Raw genomic sequence first — 26,105 nt, 5'->3', positions numbered from 1 at the left:
AGAAGTCCCTCTAGCCTTCGTAACATTGTCTAGTATGAATGAAACACACTGTAGATCACATGACTAGGGCATTTGGCGAAATGGCGGCGTGGAAATTATGTAAGATCGCAGCATTTCTGGGAAGATCTACCACTACTGATGCATATTGTTACGTTTCGCCTACAACGCGCGGTAATGCCGTCGCGGATGCAACGGACGCCGGGGCTTTGTTCAAAACGGCGGACATTTTGGCCTGTTCGACGCCGCCGCAACGCCTACCCGCCAAGCGTGTCCAGGCGTGTTTCAGTGCCACGTGTCTTCGTGTGTGCGTGTGTGTGTGTGTGCCCTCGCTTGTCAAAGCGCGGCAGCCGGGGAGCGGAGTTCCCCGAATGAGGAGCCTGGACGTCTCTCGGCTCAACAGTTCGCGCCGTCGTGTGGGTGAGGGTTGGCGATGCGTCACTACACTCGGTTCAGCAGGTCTCTCGGCCCGACAGTTCGCGCCGTCGTGGGCTCATGCTCCGCCGTCCCGTGACCTTCATCCCGTGACCTTCCCTCCTTCCCTTTTGGACCGCGACGCCGAGAGTATAAGAGCAGCTGCCCCCGGACGCCAGGGGAGAGGCTCCGATTTGTACTGTTGAGTTACGTGCTCTCCCGTCTCTCCACTTCGGTCGAACTGACCGGCCGCTCTTTTGCTATGTTAGAATAAACAAGTTGTTCTGTTACCAGTCTTCTCATGCTTTGCCGGGACCTTCGGATGCTTCCAGTGCCCCAGGCCGCCAGGCCAACGCTACCCTTGGGGCTTGCGACCCATTGGCAATAACGGGCGTCGGCACCGAGACCCCAACAACTCGTGCCAGCGGTGCGATTCATACATCTGGTTGCCAGCGGTGAGATCGCGACAACGGAGGCCAGCAGCGAAGAGATGCGGTTGACTGTATGCTGAGCAGCTCAACGACCATCCGGGAGCAGTGCAACGAGCCCTGTGTGATGACTGGTTGCCTGCAGCGGAACGACTGCGCTGAAGTCTTGGCTGCGAGGTTTGGTGAGTGCGGGACTTTCTTCTTCTGAGTTTTGCCAGGCTTTTGTTAGTGTCAGAAACAGAGCTGGTAATTGTGGTTGTCGTTGCTGCCGGGTTAGTTTGCGGCAAGACAATAGTAGGCAGTAGAGAAAGCAGCATTCAGAGCAGCCATGGATTTGAAGTCGTTGCGCAAACCGAAATTGCTGGAGCTTGCAAGAGAGTTGGGTCTGGATGTCTCAGACAAACTCAGAAAACCAGAACTGCTAAGGGCTATTCTTGAGTTAGAAGCTCAGGATGACGAGCTGTCGGAATGCCTTGAGACCATTGAGGAGAGGGAGACGGCAAAAAGACAGGAGCGTGAACTTAAAGAACAGAAAGAGAAAGATGAGCGTGAACTTAAAGAACAGAAAGAGAAAGATGAGCGTGAACGAAAAGAACAGAAAGAAAAAGAAGAGCGCGAACACGCTTTGGAAATGAAGCGTCTCGAGTTAGAGATGGAACGCGCTCGTAATGGAAGTCAGGCACACGGTGCAGGAGAACGAGTATTGTTCAAAATGACTGACCTGATGCGGCCGTTTAAGCTTGGAGAGGACATTGGTTTGTTCCTGGTTAACTTTGAGCGAACGTGCGAGAAGCAGGTGTTCTCTCGGGAAACGTGGCCACAGCGCTTGCTCACTTTGCTACCCGGCGAGGCGGCCGACGTAGTCGCTCGCTTAGAGAGAGAGGAGGCAGGGGATTTCGACAAAGTGAAATCGAGTCTGCTAAAAAAGTACCGGCTGTCAGCGGAGGCGTTCCGTCGGAAGTTTCGGGAAAATGAGAAAGGCAAAAGTGAGTCATATACAGAGTTTGCCTACAGGCTTATGTCAAACATGCAGGAGTGGCTCAAAGAAGAGAAAGCGTTTGGTGACCACGAGAAAGTTCTGCAGTGTTTCGGGCTAGAACAGTTTTATAGTCGGTTACCTGAGAACGTGCGGTACTGGGTCTTGGATAGGCCAGACGTTAGTACGGTGGCTAGAGCCGCTGAGTTAGCCGAGGAGTTTGTAACGCGTCGGGCTCGCGGAGCTAAGGACGGTCAAAAGGGTGAATTTGGCTCCAAGTTTGAGAGGCCGAAGTTCACACCCATGAGAGCAAAGGGGGATACACGTAGTGCGGATGCGAGTGAAAGCAGTCCGACCGAACGTAAGGAGACGGCGGCAACCGAAGCCGAACGCAGAAAGCGGTTCGAGACGAGGCAAGCGCGCGTTTGTTATACGTGCCAGAAGCCGGGTCACTTTTCGGCGCAGTGTCCAGAAACAAAAACACAAGTCGTGTTTTTGTCTATATGCAGCACTGACGAGAACATGAAGCTTCTCGAGCCTTACATGCGAGACCTCCTCGTGAACGGGAAAGAGTGCCGAGTGCTTCGCGATTCCGCAGCTACAATGGATGTAGTTCACCCCTCTTACGTAGAACCCGATATGTTCACGGGCGAGTGCGCATGGATCAAGCAAGCAGTGGAAGCTCATAGCGTGTGTCTGCCGGTAGCAAAAGTGCTTATTGAAGGACCTTTCGGAGCACTTGAGACGGAGGCCGCAGTGTCATCTATGCTGCCCCCCCCAGTACCCGTACCTATTTTCGAACAGGTCCGATCACCTCCTGCGCGAGAAGGGGCTTTTGTTTGGTGAGGCTAGCGTTCAGGCCTTAACCAGATCGAAGGTTCGGGAGCTCGCTGCAAAGGCGGTAGTTGCGGGGCCGACGTTGTTGAACGATGAGAAAGGGTCAGAGGTGCAGCAAGCTGGTATTCAGAGCACGCCCGAACGGGATAAAATTGAGCCTGTAGCGTTAAAGGCACCAGATACTGGAGAGGAAATTCCCGATGCGGGAAAGTTAGAAGAGCTTCCGGTCGAACTTCCGGGACTAGGCTCAGTGACGAACAGGAAAGACACCGATCAAGTCATTAGTGACTTAATAAGTAAAGCATCGCTGTCGCCTGAGCAGAAAACAGAACTACACCAGCTCTTACAAGAGTTTCAAGGTCTGTTCTCTGAGAGGCCTGGTAGGACTTCTGTCCTGACTCATGACATAGAACTTACCTCCCCAGAGCCAGTACGATCCAAGGCGTACCGGGTGTCACCCCGCCAGAGCGATATTATGGAGGCTGAGGTAAAGAAAATGCTACAGCTCGGTGTTATTGAAGCGGGTGAGAGTGATTATACCTCCCCTTTGATTTTAGTTGAGGTACCGGGCAAGGAACCTCGTCCTTGCGTCGACTACCGCAGGCTTAATTCCATCACTAAGGATCAAATTTATCCGATCCCTAACATCGAGGAGCGCCTTGAGAGAGTGAATAGCGCTCAGTTTATTTCCACCCTAGATCTTGTCAGGGGTTATTGGCAGGTTCCACTTACAGAAGAGGCTAGTAGGTATGCGGCGTTCATTTCACCAATGGGGACATTCCGTCCTAAAGTTTTTAGTTTTGGTTTGAAGAACGCGCCATACTGCTTTTCAAGCCTCATGGATAAAGTGTTGCGGGGACAGCAAGAATTCGCTTTACCGTATCTAGACGACGTAGCGATATTCTCCGCATCCTGGCCTGAACATATGGCGCACTTGCGGGCAGTGCTAACCCGCATGCGCGATGCGGGCTTGACAGTCAAGGCTCCCAAGTGCCAGTTAGCACAGGCCGAGGTTGTCTACCTCGGACACGTGATTGGTCGGGGTCGACGCCGCCCCTCTGAAATAAAGGTGGCCGCTGTGCGAGACTTCCCGCAACCGCGCACGAAGACCGATATTCGGTCGTTCTTATGTGTCGCCGGCTACTATCAGAGGTACATCCCCAGGTACTCTGATATCGCGGCTCCCTTGACGGATGCTCTAAGAAAGACAGAGCCGCAAACAGTCGTCTGGGATGAGACGAAGGAAAGAGCTTTTAGCGCCCTAAAGAGCGCCCTAACAAGCCAGCCTGTGCTACGATCGCCCGACTACACAAAAGGGTTCGTTGTTCAGTGTGATGCTAGTGAGCGAGGCATGGGCGTTGTACTGTGCCAACGGGAAAATGGAGAAGTAGAACACCCCGTCCTGTATGCTAGTCGTAAGCTGACCAGTCGTGAGCAGGCGTATAGCGCCACCGAGAAAGAGTGTGCGTGTATCGTGTGGGCCGTTCAGAAATTGTCATGTTACCTAGCTGGCTCGAGGTTTATCATTGAAACGGATCACTGCCCTCTCCAATGGCTGCAGACCATCTCTCCCAAAAATGGCCGCCTCCTGCGCTGGAGCCTCGCTTTGCAACAATATTCCTTTGAGGTGCGTTACAAAAAGGGGAGTCTCAACGGTAACGCCGATGGCTTAAGTCGAAGCCCCTAACGTGAGAATCAGCCTCAAAATTGCTTGTTACTGATGTTTTTCTTCCTGAGGCAGGATTTTTAACTTATTGCTTTTGTGTAGTGTTTCAAAGTGATGATGTGCTTTTTAGTGCAATTTTTCCGATTTGTGGACGCGTTCTGAGTGCTGCTAAACTACTGTAAGGAACTAGGCAGCAGTATAAAAGGGGGAAGAGCCTGGCAGGGCTTAGTGAGGGTTGTGCCGTGCTTGCTGACTGAGCGGTTGACTTTTGGCGTGGTTCTAACGCTTGCCGGAAACGAGAACAAAAATGTCAACTCTCCCGAAGTCACTTTGCAGTGTCCTGTGTGCACCTGAACGTGAGAACGAGGCCTTCTCTGTGCGCTGCGCTCAAGAAACGCCCAAGGACGCCCAACTTCGGTTATGAGCATCATCGAGCGACATCCCTCCGGACAGCGGATGCAGTCCCCTGACCATCGGGATCTCCTTCCCCCGGCGGGGCGGTCTGTTACGTTTCGCCTACAACGCGCGGTAATGCCGTCGCGGATGCAACGGACGCCGGGGCTTTGTTCAAAACGGCGGACATTTTGGCCTGTTCGACGCCGCCGCAACGCCTACCCGCCAAGCGTGTCCAGGCGTGTTTCAGTGCCACGTGTCTTCGTGTGTGCGTGTGTGTGTGTGTGCCCTCGCTTGTCAAAGCGCGGCAGCCGGGGAGCGGAGTTCCCCGAATGAGGAGCCTGGACGTCTCTCGGCTCAACAGTTCGCGCCGTCGTGTGGGTGAGGGTTGGCGATGCGTCACTACACTCGGTTCAGCAGGTCTCTCGGCCCGACAGTTCGCGCCGTCGTGGGCTCATGCTCCGCCGTCCCGTGACCTTCATCCCGTGACCTTCCCTCCTTCCCTTTTGGACCGCGACGCCGAGAGTATAAGAGCAGCTGCCCCCGGACGCCAGGGGAGAGGCTCCGATTTGTACTGTTGAGTTACGTGCTCTCCCGTCTCTCCACTTCGGTCGAACTGACCGGCCGCTCTTTTGCTATGTTAGAATAAACAAGTTGTTCTGTTACCAGTCTTCTCATGCTTTGCCGGGACCTTCGGATGCTTCCAGTGCCCCAGGCCGCCAGGCCAACGCTACCCTTGGGGCTTGCGACCCATTGGCAATAACGGGCGTCGGCACCGAGACCCCAACAACTCGTGCCAGCGGTGCGATTACAACAATATCTTGATAAATATTTTGTTAAAGGAACTTTTGAGTTTGGAAGCAAGCGAAACTACCACATTTTTGCGACGTCGTTATACTCAAAAAGGAATGCCCAGCGGGTGCCTGCTCGTCCCGTGAGACTGGAACACCGTGAGACAGCACAGGCGACGTATTACCTTGCGCCAAAGTGGAGTGCGGTTTCCCCCTGGCCTTAACGCGCCGTCGCGAGCATTCTCAGAGACTCAGTTGATCGGTGCCCATCGGCTGCCACCACATTTTTGAACTGTTGTTTCATTCTCTTCATAACATTTTTTTTTTTCTTGGACCAGTCATTGAACCGCGAACTTTTATCACAACCATCATATTTGTCATCCCGCACTGATCCCCAGTATAAAGTCACCATTCCTTTTTGCCATACTAATTTGTTTCAGGATTCGTTTATACCCAAGACTAGTTCAGAATGTAATCACCTTCCCAGCACTGAAAATGCACAGATATTCAAGACCGCCGTCGTTGAGCCGTTCTTAACAACATATGCGCTGCTATTCGTTAATTCCGTTTCCTGTTATGTACAATAGTGTTGCTTCCAGTACTGTCATTGAAGGCCTCTGTTATGGACCTCTGTTATGGACCTCTGTTATGGACCTCTGTTATAGACCTCTGTTATGGACCTCTGTTAGGATAACCTGCTCAGCTAATTATTAGTTTTCTATTTTGTTTCATATATATAACAATGTTATTTCCGTTACTACAATTGTATGAACACAGTTTACCCACCTCCTCTGTAGCGCCTTTTGAGCCCTGAGGGTATTCAAATAAATAAATAAATAAATAAATAAATAAATAAATGTCAGTTCGTCAACACAATTCCTAATTGAACTTATTGTGAACAGGCAGCCATTGCTGATTGAGAAGATAGACTCTGGAGCGTCTCATTCGGTAAGCATCGATGTGACTTTTCAACACCTCCAGTGTGCGTGTTCTGCACAGCTGCAGCGTACAGTCCTTCCTCTGTGCATCGGATCAGAACAGAAAATGAAGGTGCTATGGAGCTGTACAGTGAAAATACACTGAATCACAAGACTGAACAGTTGTTCCTGCGTGTTGTACCGGGCAAAGCAGCTATATATAGCCTCCTCGGAGGAGACTGGTTCCAGGCTCTAGACATCGGAATCACCAGAACCAATGCCATGAACCCATCAGCACGGGATAGAATTCCGGTACAGTACGACTACGTGTTCGATGGACAGTGGGACGGACATATTGGCGAACCATTGAACATTCACTTGCAACCTGAAGCTATGTCAAAGTTTCTAAAATTTCAAGTGTCGCTAGCTCTTTGCACAACCGTGTACGAGCACCTCGGCTGACTAAATGCACAGGGAACCCTAGAACACGTGAAATCAACGGCTACACAAAAAACGCCGGCTGAACTTATGTTGGGCAGAAAGGTGACTTGCCTGCATGACCCCATCAGCAACATGTCGTGAGAAAGAACGCACAATAAATCGCGTCATGAAGTTTCACCCTGGACAACCAGTCTAAGTGTGAAACTTTCGTGGAACTCAAGCTTGGATCCCGGCGATCATAACTCAACCAAGAGGAGCGCCTTCTTTCCTGGCGAAAGCGACTGATAGACAGGTGTACATACGTCATAGCGATAACATACGACAGAACAAATTCATGGGACGCCAAAATCTCGGAGGAACAGTGGGCGCCCTACGTGGAGATTCCCAAGCCCGAACAGCGAACGACATGCGCTTAGAACACAGCTGGTGCCGCAGACTTCGGAGAGGAGAGAGTCACAACATCCGCCAGGAGATGCATCGGGCCCTCATGCACAAGCAACCGGTAGAACAGCTGACACTTGAGCGTAACAACCATTAATGATTCGCAGTGATCGCTCAATCAACCCGCCAGATTATTGCTGACGCCCAGCCTACACCTAGAAGAAGAGAGGTTATCTATGTCCTCATTAAAGGAAGCTGTCAATTAGAAAACAAACAAACCACCCTGTTTCGGCGACTTCATTAGACTGTAAAAAAAGAAGAATCACCTGAGGGGTGCGTGCACGTCGAGCGAGAGTGGCGCCCCCCTCGGACCGTACAGGCGGCTTATCATATTACACCATATATGCGAGCGACTTTTACCTGGCTGAAGCGTGCCGTCGCACACATTCTTGGTTAGCTTGGGTCATTGGCTATGTACCGGTAGGTGTGTGCCGCTCTTCGATGAACGCCTTTCACGCCAACGCATTAGTGCACTATGAACGCACTTGGTTACGTGTCGCTCTTCAAAGAACCTCTCGCCAACTTGGGACATTGAGTATGTGCCACTGAGTGCCCGGTAAGATAGGGAACGATTGTCAGCGTTCGCCGGGACCTGAGCGCCATGCTTCTAGTCTCGGAGGCCCTGCGCGGACTTCTCGGCAGTGCCACTAGATGGCGCAGTGTGTCCAAAAACAGAAGCAAGCCAAGTTGCCGCATGACGCTTTCGCAGCGTTCGCACGGACCATCGCGCCGTGCATTTCGAAGGCCGCGCGCTGGCTTGGCAGCGGCGCTAGATGTTTAGGAAGCGCGAAGGAGGAGTGCCGTTGCAGTACACGCCTCATGCATAACTCGTTTCGACGGTGGCAGTACGTTGTGTCGTTATATTGGTTCTGTGCGAAGGATTACCGTCGACAGTCACCGGAGATGGGTTCTGCCGTTATTCTTAGCACGGAAATAAACGGTTGTTTTCTTTAAAATATGTGTTAAAGAAAACTCCGGCATATTTTCAACCATACTATGATATTGTCATATTTAAATGGCCTTGACAGTCCTGTTACCGGTACGGTGGTTCAATCTGCTTAAAAATTCAATAATAATTTTAAATAACCAATAAACGAGATACCGAAACGTATAGCTGCTTCGTGTGACGTCACAATGAGTCGATTACGTCATATCTTACACTACCTTTATGTAAACACGCAGAACGCTTGCTAAACGCGCAGTACACGTGGCGACGCCAAAGAAGCGAAGCTGGTGATGTTTCTTGACGACACAGGGAGCTTTCACAGATTTTCCGAGCTAGACAGCAGCGATTTCAGTGGCGATTACAGCGACAGTGGCGGTGTAATCTCTGACGTTACAAGCACAGGGTGGCCAGCAAAAAGTAATGAGTAGATTGGGAACGCAACCAATCTTTAAAATTCATTTTCAGGAAAACTAAATGACTTGCAGCCATATTGTTTGGCGCAGATAATCAGAGGGCAAAAGAGAACGTATATTCAAAACTTTATTAAGATCAGTGGACATCGAAAAAGTGACAGAGTTGCCCTTTAATTGTTTCTTGATTTCTTTGTTTCTGTTTGCCATTTGAAGCATTGCAAGTAAAAGCATGAAGTGAATGTCATGAGCGACTTGATACTTTGATTAGAGAGCGTCGTAGTTAAATAAGTAGCCTCATGTTGGATCGCCTTCTTCAGTACTCACATATTTACTCATTTACTAGGAGTCAGTATGTGAATAACTCACTAACACTGGAGACCAGTCTGCCCGGTGAAAGATTAATTTGTCACATTGGTAACTCACGCGAAAAGAAAGCTAATCTTTGCGATGTGTCGTAAAGACACCTTGACAGTAGAACTTTTATGGGCAATCAATCAATCAGTCAATCAACCATCCAAGCAAATATTTCTCAATCAATCCCATTATTTCTACAATGTTGCACAGGCAAGAAGTGGCTAGAAACAAACGCTAGTTCGACTGGTTTCCAGCTGCATCTCAGAAGTGACATATGTATCACAATGAATAATAATACAGATTCATAATTTAATGACACGTTTATAAATACTAAACAGTAATAACTCTGAAAGTGGCTACATACTGTTGAAAATAACCACTACCATAACACGAACATCTTAATAAAACAAGCACAGGTACGTACTGGCGTAATATTCTTAGAAGATAGCATGTCCAAGACCGATTATTGGGTGTGACAATGTAACTCCAAGATATTTTCGTTGATGCGACCATGTAATGAATATTATAAAAAAATATCGAATACAATAAGGGTATTTTTGCGGTGTATGCAACTTCGTTGTAACAAGTTTTGACTGTATTCCCAATGACAATGTGGATATATCAATGAAATGGAAGAAATGAACAATCATAATGATCAAACACATATGTTATAATGTTGAATTAGCAGAGCATTCTAGTCCCTCATGTTACGGTAGGGCCATAAAAGGATACAGTGAGAGGGTGAGAAGCAAGCACTAAATACCAACAACTTTTTTTATAATCAGAATTAAATTTTCTTGCTATCACATGTTGTCATTACAGATTGCTAAACACAGGATGAAGTCTCAGAGTCGTAGACCAAATTGGGGGGCCTCCTTGGTTGTGAACTATGGTAGGGATTTGTAAACTTGTGCTTCGGATTACTGTTAAGTATCACTGGCTGGTGCATTTTGCGCGAATTTGACTGGAGCTGGCAGTCAGTGGGGACTTGCTGTATGGCTGCAGGTCAGGCACTGGCGCACCTGCTGCTGACGCCTGCATCTTCAGCAGTTCCCACGCACTCATCGTTGCGCCGAGCGGCCATTGACCTGATCGGCCGTGGTTTCGCGGTCTGGCAGGCATACATGGACGTGTCCCGTGTGCTGCTTGGCCTGTTTGACCTCTGCTGCGACGCGGATAAGCTGCTGCCCAGGTTGGTGCATCTCCGTCTCCCATTTCCTCCGTTTGGTGGATTAGCTTGCTGTGTTTCATACTCTTTAAAGCAAAGCTTCTTTCGCTCTTCCCTGGGGTTGGGTGTTCGTCATTGTTTTTGTGTCGGATATGTTTCTGGATATGTATAGGCCTTGACCGAGAAAGTATAGGAGTAGGGTTTAAGATTAATATGCAGAAGAGAAAAGTAATGTTCTATAGCCTGGCAAGGAAACAGTTCATGATCGCCAGTCAGCCTCTAGAGTATGTGCAGGAGTACCTTTATCTAGGTTAATCACTCACAGGGGACCCTAATCTTGAGAAGGACACTTATAGAAGAAGAAAAATTGGTTGGAGTGCATACGGCAGACAATAAAAGTGTACGCTAATTGCGTTCTATCAGTGCTAAAACATGGGACAGGAACTTGGAGGTTAATAAAGAAGCTCGAGAGCAAGTCCACGACCACGCAAAGAGCAATGGAACGAAAAATGTTAAGAGTGACGTTAATATACAGGAAGAAACCGGTGTAGATCAGAGAGCAAGGCGGGATAGCCGATATGCTAGTTGACATCCAGAGAAAAAGAAAACAGAGCTGGGCAGGCCATGTAATGCGTAGGGCAGATAACTAGTGGACCATTAGAGCTACAGAATGGGGGCCAGGGGAAGGGAAGCGCAGCCGAGGACGCCAAAAAATTAGGTGGGGTGATGAAATTGGGAAGTTTACAGGCGCAAGTTGGAATCAGCTAGCGCAAGGCAGGAGTGATTGTATATCGCTGGTAGAGGCCTTCGTCATGCAGTTTACATAAACATAGGCTAATTGTAATGACATACAACGACCTCAATAATTATTTGCTGTCTGATTAATTTCCTATAATGTTATTTTGCGAATTAGTAGCTGTGTAATTAACATTGACTGTGCATCTTTCCTCTTCCTTTTGTCTTTTATGTGTGTCATCACTCAGTTTCTTGGTTACATTTGATTATTTCATATTTCGTTTCGCTGCTCTGTATTCGGCTTTATTTGTTTTTTATAGCTTCTAATCCAAGCGTCCTGGTGCAGTCTCTGACTTTGGGACCCTTGTCTGTATACCATTTCTTGTAACAAGTTGTTATGAACGAATAATAAACTGAAACTGAAACTTAGGTCAATAAGCATGTGCTGGCTGCTATCATGCCAAGTAGACAACTTGGCCACGTAGTAGATGTGCCGGAATAGACTTCTCGCTGCATGCTGTTGTCCGGCGTAGTGACAATTTGGGCCACATTGTAGGGGCCACTGGGTATGTTTCCGAACAAGCAACTTCGTCAAGGCGTATGTGGTATTAGCGTGCATATTCTTAGCCGATCCCCCAGAATGAATGTGGCAAGGTATATGTACCCTTAAAATACTGTGGGTATTTTTTAGGCTATAGAGATTTTTTTAAATTGCCTTTGGCAGATACCATAATTCTAGTGCTTTAGCTGGATTACTCAAAGAGGCAGATGTTACTTTCCCGAGAGCTCCAACTGCATAATCGGCCAATTCAAAAAAATTCACTAATTAACTTTATAATTACCTACTTTATGGCACGAATTGTAATTTACGAATTCACAAATTGTGCAACGAAATACATGGGTGTTCCAGTAACTTTTGGGCTTCAGTGTAATGCATACAATTGCGTTCTGTTAATGTGAAACAAAAGTCAATTTTTACCGCAGGCTTGATGGCGCATATTTCGAAACCGGTTGCATCCTCAAAAATTCGTTCCCAGCGGATGTTCCGTGGAAACTCGCCTGCTACGATTAGTCATTTGCAATATGTGCCGTAAAGTATTTAGTTAAAAACTTAATTAGTGATATCCATCTCAATTTCTTGTACAAGTACAGTCCACCACTTCGAGTAGCCCAGCTAAGAACTACAGTTATGCTATCTGCCAAAGGCGATTTCTGAACATCTTTTTTATAGTCCAGAAAAGAGAGCCCCTTATATATTAAACAATAGTTTCAACTCAGTTGCAACTGCAGTGCAATGATTACAAGATATACGATGACGGGGTATCGTTTGGCATTGTGGTTGGCAGAGTTGTGTTGGGCTACATTTAATCAACATTGGAGACCATTACTCAGTGGCTATGACACTCCGCTACTGAGCACACAAGTTGCGGGTTTAGTTCCCGACCACGGCAGACGTATTTCCGTGAAAGCGAAATGCGAAGACGTTTCTGTATTGTAATTTAGGTGAATATTTGAGAAGCAGAGGTAGTCAAAATTACTTCATGGCTCTTCCCCACCCCTCCCTTACAGCACGTAACTCGATGTGCAGTTTTGAGACATCAAACCCAACATTGACCCAGCATTCGTTCTACTTACCTTGTTATTGGGGCAGCTGATTGGCTGGCAAGCTCCGATATGCTCTTCACACAATTTTTTTTTTTTTCGTTGGCCTAAGCCGACACACAAACAGGAAGTCCTCTAGGAAGAGTTCTCAGTCCATGCATCAACCATAGTGTGCCAGCACAGTTTACGTACAAAGAGTCATGTTTGCGGAGGAGCTGCCTAAGCCTCCAGAATGAATTTTAGCGCACAATTCAAAAAGCATGTTTTACAATCACACGCGTTGCATCATTGGTATCCCTCACTACACAAAAATCAGGTGTGCGACTTACAAACAACGGTACGTTGTAATCGCGTAAATATGGTAAATGTCGTATATTGGTGCTATTTCGCGGCAGGAAACAAGAAAGAACGGGCAATCGAACAGAGAATGCCTCTTGTGCCGATGTTTCGACAGCGAGGCTCATCTTTGCCAGTTTTTGCGCTGACCAGGACTCCCTGTCGAAACGTTTGCTCCCGAGGCGTTGCTCGACCGCTGTCAAGTAAATCTCCGCCTTCCTGCGGGCCCTCGCGTCTCGTTCAAGAAAGCAAGAGGGCATGTGTCTCTTCTTTTCTGATAACTCCTGCACGAGCCTCCGTCCACCTCAGAAGCCCTTGCTCCATTCGTTCGTTCGCAGGATGTCGTGCGGGCTGTCGCTGACACCGGCGGCAGACACGTGCCGCACGGCTCGGCACGCGCTCTCCCTGATTGCGACGGCGCGTCCGCCGACGTTCATCACGACGCTGGCGCGCGAGGTACGCCGCTACACGATGCTCGCCCAGGACGCGCAGTCGCTCAACATCTCGCTGCACCAGACGGTGCTGTGCCGCGCGCGCCCCGAGATTTTGCGCATCGTGGACATGCTCATCAGCAAGATGCAGACGGAGGTGGCCGACCTGATTGCTGAGGCAAGTTGGAAGTCCGCGTGCGTGTAGGCTAGTTGGTGATTCGTGATTTTGGGAAATTCCCCACAAGCGAACGCAGGACTTGAAGGAAGGGACAACACGAAGCGGTGCTGACAACTGACGATTTAATGAAACGAACCCCGAGTTTTTATAGATCGGGTACGCGTGTGCACTCGTGTGTTCTGATCTACAAAAGCTTAGCGTTCGTTTCATTAAATCATCAGTTGTCGGTACCGCTTCGTGTTGTCCCTTTCTTCAATTCCTGCGTTTGCTTGCGGCAACTTCTCAAAATCGATAATAAAGACTTGCATGACGCTTCTGACGTATTTCCTTTTTCGTGTGGTACACGAACTTCTAAACTTTCTAAACCCAGTGAAAAATGCTGGCAAGCAGTAGAACGGCCTAATCAATTTACCACTAAACTTGCTCTAATAGACTAGTTTTGGCTTTGGTACTCAAGAGGTTGATGCATTATGACGTCATGATGGTTTCTTGTTTTGTTCCTGCGATCACTGTGCTTGCCTCAAACGTGGAGCCATAAGAGCTTAACACAGCGCTCTGGTTTAATTTTTATCAGCAGACCCACCATATCTGGATTTATGACTAAATGACAGCAAGCAATTCTGCTTTGTGTTATGATGTCTTGATTTAAGGTCAATTGCGCCAAGTCTGGCATTTCGAAGACAACTTTAGCGTTTTTAGAGTTTCCACGACATTGAAATTATATTTGAATACACATTTTTCAAGTTGTATTATTTCTGCCACACGTCTCCTGCACGTAAGGATCATACTTTGTAAGTACAGAAGTTGGTAAGCACTCCTGCGGACAGCACCAGTAAGAAATTATTAAATCAGGAACAACAGCACACTTTTTAGACAGTTCAGTGTTGCTCTCGCACTCATCATAATTTGCAAAAGAAAGCCTGTAAAAATTTCCTTATAGCATTTCTCGTTTATTTTACATATGGACCCTGAACATGGAAGGCTCCAACAATGTGGAATATGAATTTTTCATAGCGTATACTTGAGTCGAATTGTTTTCTTTCTCTGTGTAGCACGCAGCACACTGAAGGTGTAATTCGCTGCCGATCGAAGCACGACACATCAGAAATGTGGATGCCTTTAAATATTCCGTGCCTAGTATTCCATGACAATTTAACCACCTCAGCTTTTATTTTAAAAATTGTTATGTAATTTTTTTGCAGTCTTTCGAATGTATGTGTTCGTGTGCAAGTGTTCTCTGATCGCCTTGTTCAGCTCATTGCCTCGCCCCATGTCTCAGTAGAATGCGTAACTGTGTTTATGTCGGTGCATTGTTTCAACTTTTGTTCGGCACAGGTGATGGAGATCGTGCTTCACTGTGTCGACCCCACCCAGCTAAAGATTCACGGACTCCATGAATTGTTTCCACCAATCTGCAGGTACGTCTTAAGCATACCCGTATGTACTACCTGCATACCTGTCTTGGCTGTATTAAGCATACCTGTATGAACAATGTGCTTTATGTCGCGTCTGGTCACCTAAGTTCTCACTGTAGAAATTGTGGTTGTGAGCCGTTGTTTAACCAGTGCAATATCATAGGCAGGATCAACGAGCAAACCACAAGAAAGATTATAGAAGCAGCGGTAATCACCGGGCTGTTAAACATGTCTTAATGCACCTTCGATTGAGCTGTCAGAAGAGGACGTGGAAAGAACAACTTGCCACGTTGTGGATTCAGCTTTGATTTTATTTTTCGTCCACTTTGATTTTCCTTTACTCTATCAATTACGCACTTCTATTAAAAATAACAAATCATTTTCTTTCATTAACTGCAGCTTCATTAACTGTTAGTTTCATACGGTTGTGACTAACAAAAATCGCGCCTCTCGTTTCCCCTTCTCGAAATAGCGGGTGGTCACTGATGAAGTCACAAGTTATACATACAATTTATGTTTTGGAGCCCAACCTGGTTTTCTTGTTCACTGTGCACCACACACTATAGGTCATCGTCAACACGCAGCATGTGGCATAACGACTGAGAATAAACTAGAGGCACGGTGCCATCCACACCAAGTTCATGGTGTTGGGTGTCGCCTTTACCAGTAATGCTGTGTGCGTGTACATGTTTTAATACAGAAATGAAAGCAGGACCACACGTTAGTTGCGGGCCGAACATTAAAAATATGAAACGTGAAAAAAGAAATTGGGGACCCCGCAGTCAACATTAATAAAGTAGGTAAAACAACATGAAAAATTCAGCTAGTGTAGCATTACACGACATGTTCGAACAATTGTTTTTACAATAATTTAACAACTGAGGCGTTTGATTTGTATTGACATGCAAACAGCTATATAACGTTTGCAACGCGTCTTTATGACGATGTAGACATCTATGTAAGTGTATGAGTTTATGGTAGTATTTTACAGATCTAAGATTCGAATCACACGTGCACAGAAACACACAAGAACCGTAGACACTGTTATGACTACCGCTGGCATCAGAACGACTACTATCGAAGATTTGAGCAACGGCCTCTTTTCCTTGTTTGTTTCTTTGGCGATAACTGTTCTGTTGTTCTCACTGATGACATGATAGCGCTTGTGTGCGTGTTCTGCGAGTGCGTTGGACAGATTATAGCTTTTACCACGGTCACACTTGAGCTTTTCCAGTCATTTCAAGAAAGCGTGTCACACGTGCGTTGCATTTTCTTCAGGTTTAACATGGTCAGCTACTGCAAGGCAACACGGCGCATTGCTGTTGGATGCAAGAACGGCAACGTCACCATCTTTGAACTGAAGGCCTCGAAGTCGCAGGCATGTCCGTTCTTTTTCTTTTTCATTTTGAGTACTCTTTCAACTCACTCGCCATTGTGTGGCTAGATTTGCTGCTATCACAGGTCCTCAAGGTAGGGTCTGGCCTCTACAAACCCCAGCAGCCTTCATAAGGTGTTGAGAAAAACACCTTGTGTCTGGCCTGCTTATGCACAGTCACTTGATGCATATCCCCCCCCCCCTCCTAGCACACGCACATCTCCCCGCTACCCCGCCCCCTCCGATTTGGGCGTGTGAAAGACGGCGCGCACCCTCCCCACCTTCCTCCCTTGCGAGCGCGAGAAGACACCGCCGCATATAGCCACCATCCTTCTCGGCGCACCCTCGCAAGTTTTCGCTCCCCCCTATAGCAGACGGTGCGCGGCCGCGATATTATCGCGCTTGGACTCTATGCGGAACATCACCTCGACGGCGACGGCGGAAATTCGCCTGAGGTGTCTATATACTTACTATCGCAATAATAAGCGAATTTTGACAGCAATTCATACGGCTGATAAAACTACGAACGATGCATCGTATAGTCGTCTATATTTTGCTATCGCTATCAGAGATTCGCCTTTCACGCAAGAAACTGCATGTTTTTAATTTTTTACTTATTTATTTGTTCAACACTTGCCATACCGAGTCACATTTTACGGAGGCTTTTTATGTTAAGTAAGCAAAATTACAAGAAATCATCTCTCCATTGTATTTAACAGCCTAAAACAAAACAAACGAAAATTTTACGCATACTTCAGGAGTATGCTGGGTCTGGGCTGGCAGCTACATCACTGGAACGGGAACAAACAGCGCTTGGACCGGACGAAGTGAGGACGTCCTCACTTCGTCCGGTCCAATCGCTGTTTGTTCCAGTCGCAGACTTCTTTTATTTTAATGATTAAGATATTTGCATAAAACTTGTGCCATCAAACCCACATACACGGCCTCCATTTCTTACCTTACGAAAGCACTCCCTTCCTATCAACGAATGGAAGGAACTTTCAAAGTATGCTTGCTTCCTCCGTCAATACGTCATGATAAAGTTAGGAAGTCACACAAGGGAACGAAGGTTTCATTATTCGGGCCCAGATAACAATGTTGTGATGGCAGCTGCCGAATAGAACCACACTGCTAAAATCTGACTGCTATTTATAGCACATGCGACATCGTATATTTGAGAGCAATTGGTGTTGTTCACGTATATTCCAGAATGCAGTGTACCGTTTGCGTCACACCTACAATCTGATTAGTACAACTGGTTTCTGAGCAATGTCAAAAAACACGAACTTTGACTTTTCGGAATCTCTGCAGATTTCATGTTCACAATTAGCCGATCACGCTCAAAACACGCGCCACGCAATAAACTGGGACGAGGCAGAGGCCATTATCAGGGAGAAGCAACTTATCAGCATGACTACGCCTGAAATCGCTGGTCATCCAAATGACTGACAACACGCTCAACAGGACGTAAGGCAATATGAACAACGCGTACTCTCGAACCCTAGAATGAGTGCTCAAGCATACATAAACGAACCTTGTAATGGCCGGCTCGTTGTGAGCGTGGGATCTGTACAGATCCCGAGAAGTCAAACTGTTTTTTGACACTGGTCAGTGACCTGTCGTACTGATAATGCTCTTACCCGACCAGACCGTGTTACGTTGAGCTATTATCATCACGTACACTCTGATTAGACGACTCTTTCTTGCGGCAAAAGTCGTTACAACGTTCACAACTTTTTTTAGAAAGCTCATCTCGCACCAAAGTTATAACATTATCAGAGATCATTCTTTCAAATCAAATCATTGACAGAAATTAAAAGAATGCACACATGGTAATATCACTAGCCTACTCGAAAAAGCACGGGGTACCCTAACCAGCCTTCAGAGAGTGGTAAATGAGCCTCCTTCCTCCAATGTGCTTGTGCACGGCCTCCCCCTCCTCTAATGTTTAATGGATGTTGCAATGAACCAATCGCATTGCTACACGCTGCATATTCTCTTCAGCCGCTGAGTGCACAATCGTACACGCCAAGATAGTTCATCAAAAGCAAAAGTACCAATGAAAATATCTAAACTTTGTCGCATACATCTTGAAACACTTCTGATTATACCTGCTCAGCAAGTTTGAATACTATACTATCTGTAAAAGGTTTTAGTAAAAACGAATTGAAGGTTATACGGCTATGTGTGTGCTCATGGTGCCGGTATGTCGTCATACAGCGCGCTAACTTGTTCCATTGTTTTTCACAATGTTTTACATCGGGCATAATTCTCATGTTCAAGTTTATTCATCAACGATGTCAGTTTTACAAAAAATGTATACAAGATTAGTGCTACACAGGGAGCCCCAAAGTTAGAAACTGTCAGGGGGACTCCCATACATGAACAAAATGACAAGAAAACGAGACATATATCAAGCATTGTTTACGGTGACAATACAGACAATTTGAAAAAAAAATAAGGAACAGTGCGAAAAACAAGAAAATATAAAGCTGTTTAGAAAAATAAAAAAAATGCAAAGAAACTTTCTGTAATGAACAAGCAATGCAAGTTTACAATACAATAAAAAATAAGAGTAATATAACATGTAGTATTATAGCTAAGTCAATTACTATTACAATCACAAAAGTCAGTTGTTAGGATGAAGAGAGTTGCTGCATGAAATATTTCTAACTTGGTTCTAGAATATACGCTCTGGGGGGGATGATTTAACGGTATGTGGAATAGCATTCCACAGTTTGATTCCCGCAAATGTGGTAGTGAACTTACCATAGTTTGTGCGCACTTCAGATAAAAGACGATTATCAAGTTCAGAGAACCTAGTAATGTTAGTATTTACGAAAGCTTCAATGACAAAGCCATCTGTATGTGCAATATTACGAAATAACTTATATATCACGATTGTTAACTTAACATTGAAAGAGCTGATGAAGAGGATGAATGTTTAAACTGCAATGAAGTGGCGTTGGACTGGATAGGAAATGGTTGAAAGTCATGAAACGAAGCACCTGATTCTGCAGGCGTTGAAGTTGGCTGACGTGTGCGAGGTATGTGTTACCCCAGGCTTATACGCAGTAAGATAAATGGCTATGAATGCGTGCATGATAAAGAGAATGGATAATTTGCGGCTGAAAATATGAGTGGGTTTTGTATATGACACGTATTCCAAAAGAAATCTTACGGACAAGCGACTGCGCAGGTGGCTAGATAGGTGCCTTTCAAGCATGCTAGACTCGAAATAATTGACATTCTGGTAGCTGATGTTCCTGTCGAGAGATGTCGCATTATGTAAACCTGACAAAACTCATTAGGAATTGAAAATTCCTTATACGTAACGCTATAGTATGCTTTTAATGTTTCTGAAGGTGCAAAAAATGTGGTGATAAGTTTTCGATGAACAGAATTAATTCCTGCTTGCTTTACAGTTGACCCTGAAATTTTTGGAGTAACACTCTGAACTCTTAAGCAAGAACTTTAAGTTTAGGCTTTCATGATTAAAGAGCAATAATAATACTGAATGTTTCCAAACAGACCTGTTGTTCGCCACATTGTAAGTGAATGTGTTTAAATCAGATTGTGCCGGAAAGTTGGCCGATACTTACACAATACAAAATGTTGAAAATACACCCATGGCACATTTTCTTTCCTTTTTTATGTGCTGTTGATTGTCTCGAATGTAAAATTCAATCATTTCATTTAAATCATTTGAAAAGGACCTGGAAAGCACATTGTGTACAACTAGCAACAAAAAACCTACAAGCTTATTTGCAGATAAAAGCGGTACAGTTCATTTGTGCAAGTGAAGAGATGCTACTTGCATTACAGACTAAAAAAGAGTGATTGCTTTCCACTGCGCTTATCTCATACACAACGTCACAGCAATCACACCGAGATGCAGTGCGTGCAGTGCTGTTGCAACTACGTTTCATACTAAAGACATTGAACAAATGAGTGTCTTGAAAGGAAACTTAGGAGTAGAGTAAATTGAGCTAGGTGGTTATGATATATTCACCGAGAGGTACGGACCAAAACTTATGTTCAGTCAGGCACGCGGTTGTTTATGCGTGTCTTGCTCATGCGAAGCAGTGTATATGGCATCCCTCTCACGCGTGTATACCTACATCAGACTGACAGATGTTGCAACACATGACCTACAAGAGGATTAAAAAAAACTCATTTGCAGGCGTATTCCAATCCGAGCAAAGAATACATCAAAGAGAGCGAAGCTGCATATAAGTAACGTCTCAAACTCTTCCGATGAACCAAGTTGGCTGCGCTTAGATTCATCACCGGCGCCACCTGCTCTTTCTCACCAACGCCCTGGTCATACGGCCGCTTCGTGGCTCCAACGCCATCACGTTTCGCCGCCGCGCATGTGCAAACCCCTACCTGGCATCCAAAATGGATACGGCAAAATACGACGGGAGAAGCAACAGCTACGGATTACTGGATAAACAAAAAGTCGCAGTTTGGCCCGAAAAACGAAGCATTGCTTGCGGTTATTAGACAGCTGTTCGAAGTAAGGTTAGCAGTTTTATCTGCCCTAAGACATTCGCTCACTAACTAAATTAACAAGTGCGTTGTCACGCGCGCACAGGCAAACACGAACACATCTCACTCGATGACCGCGGAGTTTCGCTGCCAGGGCGCTGATGTGATGAGAAGCGGCAGCAGCAGCCAGCGAATTACCCTTCGTGCTGCCTCCCACTTCAACACGAACTAGGCGTGGAGAACACAAAGCACTCGAAGCTATTAGCTATTTCGGATTGCCTACCCTATGCACCCACCATAACTCCAAGAAAGGGGGCGCGCGGCCGCGTCATGAGCAGCCGCGGCCGGAGTAGAAGAGACGCGCGCTAACCTGCCCCCCCCCCCCCGCCATTCACAACGCGCGCACACCTCCCGCTCCCCCTCCTTGCGTGCGCGAGAAGGCAGCGCGCTTCCTCCTCGCATGCACTCTTTCCTGGCGCGCGCGCGATCAAGCCACCGTCGTTCCAACACCTATAAGGGTGTTGGAATAACACCTATAAGGGTGTTACAGAGGGTGTTGGTCGTTCTCGGCTTGCCCTCGCGCGCTTTCCCGCGCACCTATGGCATACGGCACGCGGTCGCGATGTCATCGCACTTTCAGACTTTATACGGAACCTCTCAGCGGCTATACGGAACCTCTCAGCGGCAACAACGGCGGAAATTCGCCTGGAGTGTAATATTGATTTCTTTAATTATTTGTTTTTTTTACTTTTCAAAAAAAGTTTTGGGCTCCAACATATGTTACAAGGCATTTAACTTATATATTATACTGACCCCGCCGTCACCACATCGGCCTCCACTGCCGCACGAAAGCCATTGCGTAACATTCCTTAACAGCTTTGCTGTTAAACAAACTATGCAAAACAGTCTTTCATACAACTGCAGTTTTACATTGGCACATAGGTTTCATGTCCCAAGAGATTATTTTACAAAGCAGAACGGCAATAAGTGCGTGGTTATAACTTTCAAACATTATACACACCGCAATTCTCTTTTTGAAATGCGGTTGAAAGTTGTGCATCTTGAGATGCTCTAAAGTGACGTGGTGAACGCAGAGCACATGCTCGTTCTTACAACGTTTCCTGAATGAACGTTCAGTTGTCGGCACATGTGTCATTTTTCGTGTGCCTTCTCTGCGTGGTTGTTGAGTTTGCCCTACGAACGAAAAGAGAGGGACTGGAACATGTCTTCTTCGTTTTGATTTCCACTTGACCCTCTTTCATTGAGGTTATCGCTCTTGCTGCAGGTGACACCGGCCCACTCAGCATCCGTGGATGCCTGTACGTTCTCCCCTGATGGCAAACACCTGGCCACCTACTCCAACGGGGAGAACAAGCTCTGCTTTTGGCAGGTAATGACTGCCACCGTATGCCATCTCTCTCTAGTGCGTCACATTCGCGCAGTGACAGCTTACTGATAACCTTGAAATGAAAAGTGCGGACGGTATACGTAGTAATTAATTATCAAATATAACTGTAGGAATCTGAGGTTACTACCAATAAATACCAAAAGCTACCTGCCGATTCCAATTTCGCATTTCGCCCCCATCGGAATGCGGCCGCAGTGGCCGGGATTCGATCCCGCGACCTCGCGCTTATCAGCCCCACACCATAGCCACTGAGCAACAATGGCGGGTTACCTACGAACTTTCGGCACAAGCATGGGAACACCATTCGCTCCCACGTATGCCAACATGTTCGTGGGACAGCTCGAAGCAAACCTGATAAAATCATACCCTTTAAAACCCAGCGCCTACTTGCGTTACATTGACGACACATTCATAATATGGGAACACGGCACAAACACGCTAAACGACCTAATTAGCCTCGCGACGGTCTACATAGAAAATTGAAAACTGAGAACGACACTCTACCGGAAGCCTACGGATATCTAACAGTATTTAGACTACAGGAGTCATCACCCGCGACACTGCAAGCAAGGAATTTTTGCCGGACAAGCGAAACGAATAAGGAGAATCTGTAGCGGAAAAAAACGATTATACCTGCCACCTAAATCATCCTAAAGTAACGCTAGCGGAAAGAACCTATCCACAAATACCTCTCGACCGGGCTTATGACGTCGTGTCAAGTTTGGAGAGGCAGTCGGAATTAGCTAACAAACAACCTACACCAGAATCTGAGAGACCGCCAGCCTTTATAACAAAATATTCTAATGTCCTCCCAAACATAAACGACATTCTACGAAAATACCACCCAATATTATCAAGTTACGAGCGTCTGAGAAAAGCGTTCCCGGATGTACCAAGGCTCACCTATGGCCGCAACAGAAACATTAAAGACATGTTAGTGCATGCAAAAGTCAGCCAACATCATTCCTAGTAATAAAAGGCCCAGGCACAAAACCTGTAACCATCTTCAAAGTGACGTTAAAATTAAAAGAACCGCAAATAGCTCTACAAGCGAAGTGAAAACTAGCTTTACTTGCATTAGTTCCGATGTAATTTATATGCTTCAATGTTCTTTCTTTTAGAAACAATATAGCGCTGAAACGGTACAATCAATGAATGTCAGGTTAAGCAGACATCCTGCTGAGACAACTAAATACTTCCCAAAGCCATCGCCGAGCATTTCAACCAACCAGATCATAACTTTGATGAACTTAAATTCTACATACTGCAGTCAAATTTCCGCCCAACGCGAGGCAGAAAATACAGAAAGTATGGGTCATCCATAAGCTCAAGGCATTGCAACCAATAGGCGTTAACGTTTCGAAGGAAGCTTTAGAATCTATTGGCTATGCTAAATTTCAAACTATAAGCAACATCACTTACTTATTTTTCATTAAGTTGCTTAGTTCTTTTTATTGGCTTGTGAATAATATTCCAACCTCCCTCTTTCACTCATTCCTCTCGTTCTTTATTTATATATTTATTCGTTTTTTTTCCCAAGAGCAGAATTTTCTGCCGCTGCTTTTATTCTCTCATTCAGAGACGATAGTTCACTGACCTCCAGCGGAGTAGATTTATTTATTTATTTATTTATTTATTTATTTATTTATTTATTTATTTATTTATTTATTTGCAATACTGCCAGTCTCAGTGAGACCAAAGCAGGTGGGCATCGTATTAGAGTGTTGTACCAAAAGAAACAAACAGGTCATGCTACATGGTACAGTAGATAATCCCTGCCCTCTCCTGCCTCCCGGCATCCAGGCCCCTTCCACGAAAAGAGGATTCCACAGTGACACGTCAACCAGCTGACACACGGTACTACCTCACATTCCTCCACCGACGCTCAGTAGCAGAACTTTCTTTTTAATTCCACACCCTCCGGGGGGGGGGGGGGGGGGGGCGCTTTTCATACCCTCTGTCACTGCCTCGCCCACCCGTCTTACCCTCTCCCCCTTTTAGAAGAACCAACCCCACCAGAAGAACCATACGTATAGATACTGTGCCGAAGAGAGCATATGTCGATTTAAAAAAAACGAGTCCACTTGTCGAAACGTGGGCTCCTGCTTTCACTTTGTTCTCGTGTTGCTCTTCATCTTGAATTTCCATCTCCCGCATTTCGCGTGTTGTCCCTCTTTTCCCCAAATAAGAGTGAAACAAAAAGGAGCGCTGCCAGGGATCCTATAACGTAAAACTATTCCATTCTGTTTTCGTTCCAATCTCCTGACGTCAAATTTACGTAACCACCGACACAAGCATCGGGCGATGACTCGCAGCGTTCTTTGAACGGGCCAATGAAGCGCTCTTCTCGTTTATAGGAGGTCACTTATGTTTTTATTCGATATTTTACAGCGAAGCTCTGTATGGTTAGCTTCTGGAAAAAAATTGCGCGTATACCGAGCCGTTTAGATCGGGAATTTCTCCTCATACGCGGGCCGATCCCGAAGATAGTGAAATACCGGGCCGACCCGGGGAGGAGGGGAAGCAGGCTTTAAGCACTTCGCCAACTTGCAAAAATAACTAATATCTTAGGTCCAAATGCAACCCGCATCAGATATTAAGCTAAGAAGAGACTACACTTTGGCCCGCGTCGGCCATGTCTACGTTCGCACCGGCCTCTCTTTGTCGGCGTTCCAAGCGCTTGTGTATCTCCTTTCTTCTTCTTGCGCTCTTCCGGGTTGGCGGCCCCGTAAAAGCGTGCTGCCCGCCGGGACCGCGAGGCGGAAAGAAATGCGAACCATCCATGTGACCCCGATCCCGCAAACTCGGAACCTTTCACCGGAGCAACGACCAGGTTTCAGAGGGAGTTTTTGGGGAAACAATTTGGTGTAGCCTGTGTTGTGTGCGACCGCTTGTGGTTTTCGAGTGACCTCACAACCATTACTGCACTGCGGGACGTCGACCAACGCACGATCGCCCTGCAGTGTGTGCCCTCGGAGTGCGGCGAGGTGCGTTTCTCTTCAAAGTGTCGGGATTCGTTAGTAAAAGGTGTCGTGCCGCGTTTTGCAACAATACATGGATATGTATACCCCCCCCGTGCCTCATCATCATCCGAGGATCAACATCGTGGAGGAGCGACTAGTCGCGCCTCGCCTTCCAATAATGTGCATACCGCGTTTGACACACGGCAATGGACAGTTGGACATACACAGCTTCGCTGGTCATCCACCTTCAGAGTGGAATGGCACTGAATTTTTTTTTCTTTTCTAATTGGCTCACCAGAAGCGAGGAGTATGTACAAATGGTGAGGGTTTCGGTGGGAACGGGCTAGCGCACTGAAAGCAGACAACCGGACGAGTAGGGCAGTGCCGGCGTTAGCGATTGGCCCGCTTCTCCTTGCTTAGCTTTCGGTAGAAAATCGTGGCGGCGTGAAACGGAAGGATAAAAATGCAGCTAAAACGAATCCTCCGCGAATAAAAGTTGGCAGAGTGATTTCGTGCATATGCGGAAAGGGCTCGACAACGTTATACTGCCAGGCGATTTTTTGTTTATTCTACACAAATAAACCACTCTCCTCGGTAGCTCCGAGTAGCCAGTGCTATAGAGATCGGCGGGCAGCCATACATATTTCGGAACGGGACAGTCTCCAGCTATTTCTTAAGAAATGCAGTTTTGTTCCGCATACTAATGCATGCTAATGCATCTCTAAGTGTTCGTACACTTCCCTTTGACGCGGAGAGCTTTAGCGGTTTTGTGGCGTCGCGTGACAGACAGGCGAAGTGGACGCAGCCCGAAAACGTTTGACCAATAGCGGATGGCTGATGGTGAAAAGGCCGTAGAACGTGAAATAAATACGTCTTTTGTTCAGTGTAATCACGCATAATCAGCATGTACACGTCATATCAGATGACGACTTCTCGCGGTTTTTCTAACGTCGCTTGACAGACAAGCTAAGTGTCTGGGGGTAGGGGTT

General features: G+C 46.6%; 1 protein-coding gene and 1 pseudogene across 1 annotated transcript in view; one reads left to right on the top strand and one right to left on the bottom strand.

Moving 5' to 3' along the window:
• Positions 1-26,105, top strand: part of LOC126532015 (WD repeat-containing protein 7-like) — a 178,862-nt gene that overhangs the window by 146,207 nt on the left and 6,550 nt on the right. The window contains exons 25-29 of the mRNA XM_072288339.1: positions 10,020-10,206; positions 13,194-13,464; positions 14,800-14,882; positions 16,158-16,257; positions 22,031-22,135. Coding sequence (XP_072144440.1) covers positions 10,020-10,206; positions 13,194-13,464; positions 14,800-14,882; positions 16,158-16,257; positions 22,031-22,135 — 746 coding nt within the window. The remainder of the gene's footprint in view (positions 1-10,019; positions 10,207-13,193; positions 13,465-14,799; positions 14,883-16,157; positions 16,258-22,030; positions 22,136-26,105) is intronic.
• On the bottom strand, positions 24,618-24,790 carry LOC140218657 (U2 spliceosomal RNA; annotated as a pseudogene).

This window comes from Dermacentor andersoni, chromosome 5 (assembly GCF_023375885.2).
Source record: "Dermacentor andersoni chromosome 5, qqDerAnde1_hic_scaffold, whole genome shotgun sequence".
Taxonomy (NCBI): Eukaryota; Metazoa; Arthropoda; class Arachnida; order Ixodida; family Ixodidae; genus Dermacentor; species Dermacentor andersoni.
This window is presented reverse-complemented; position numbering and strand designations above follow the sequence as displayed.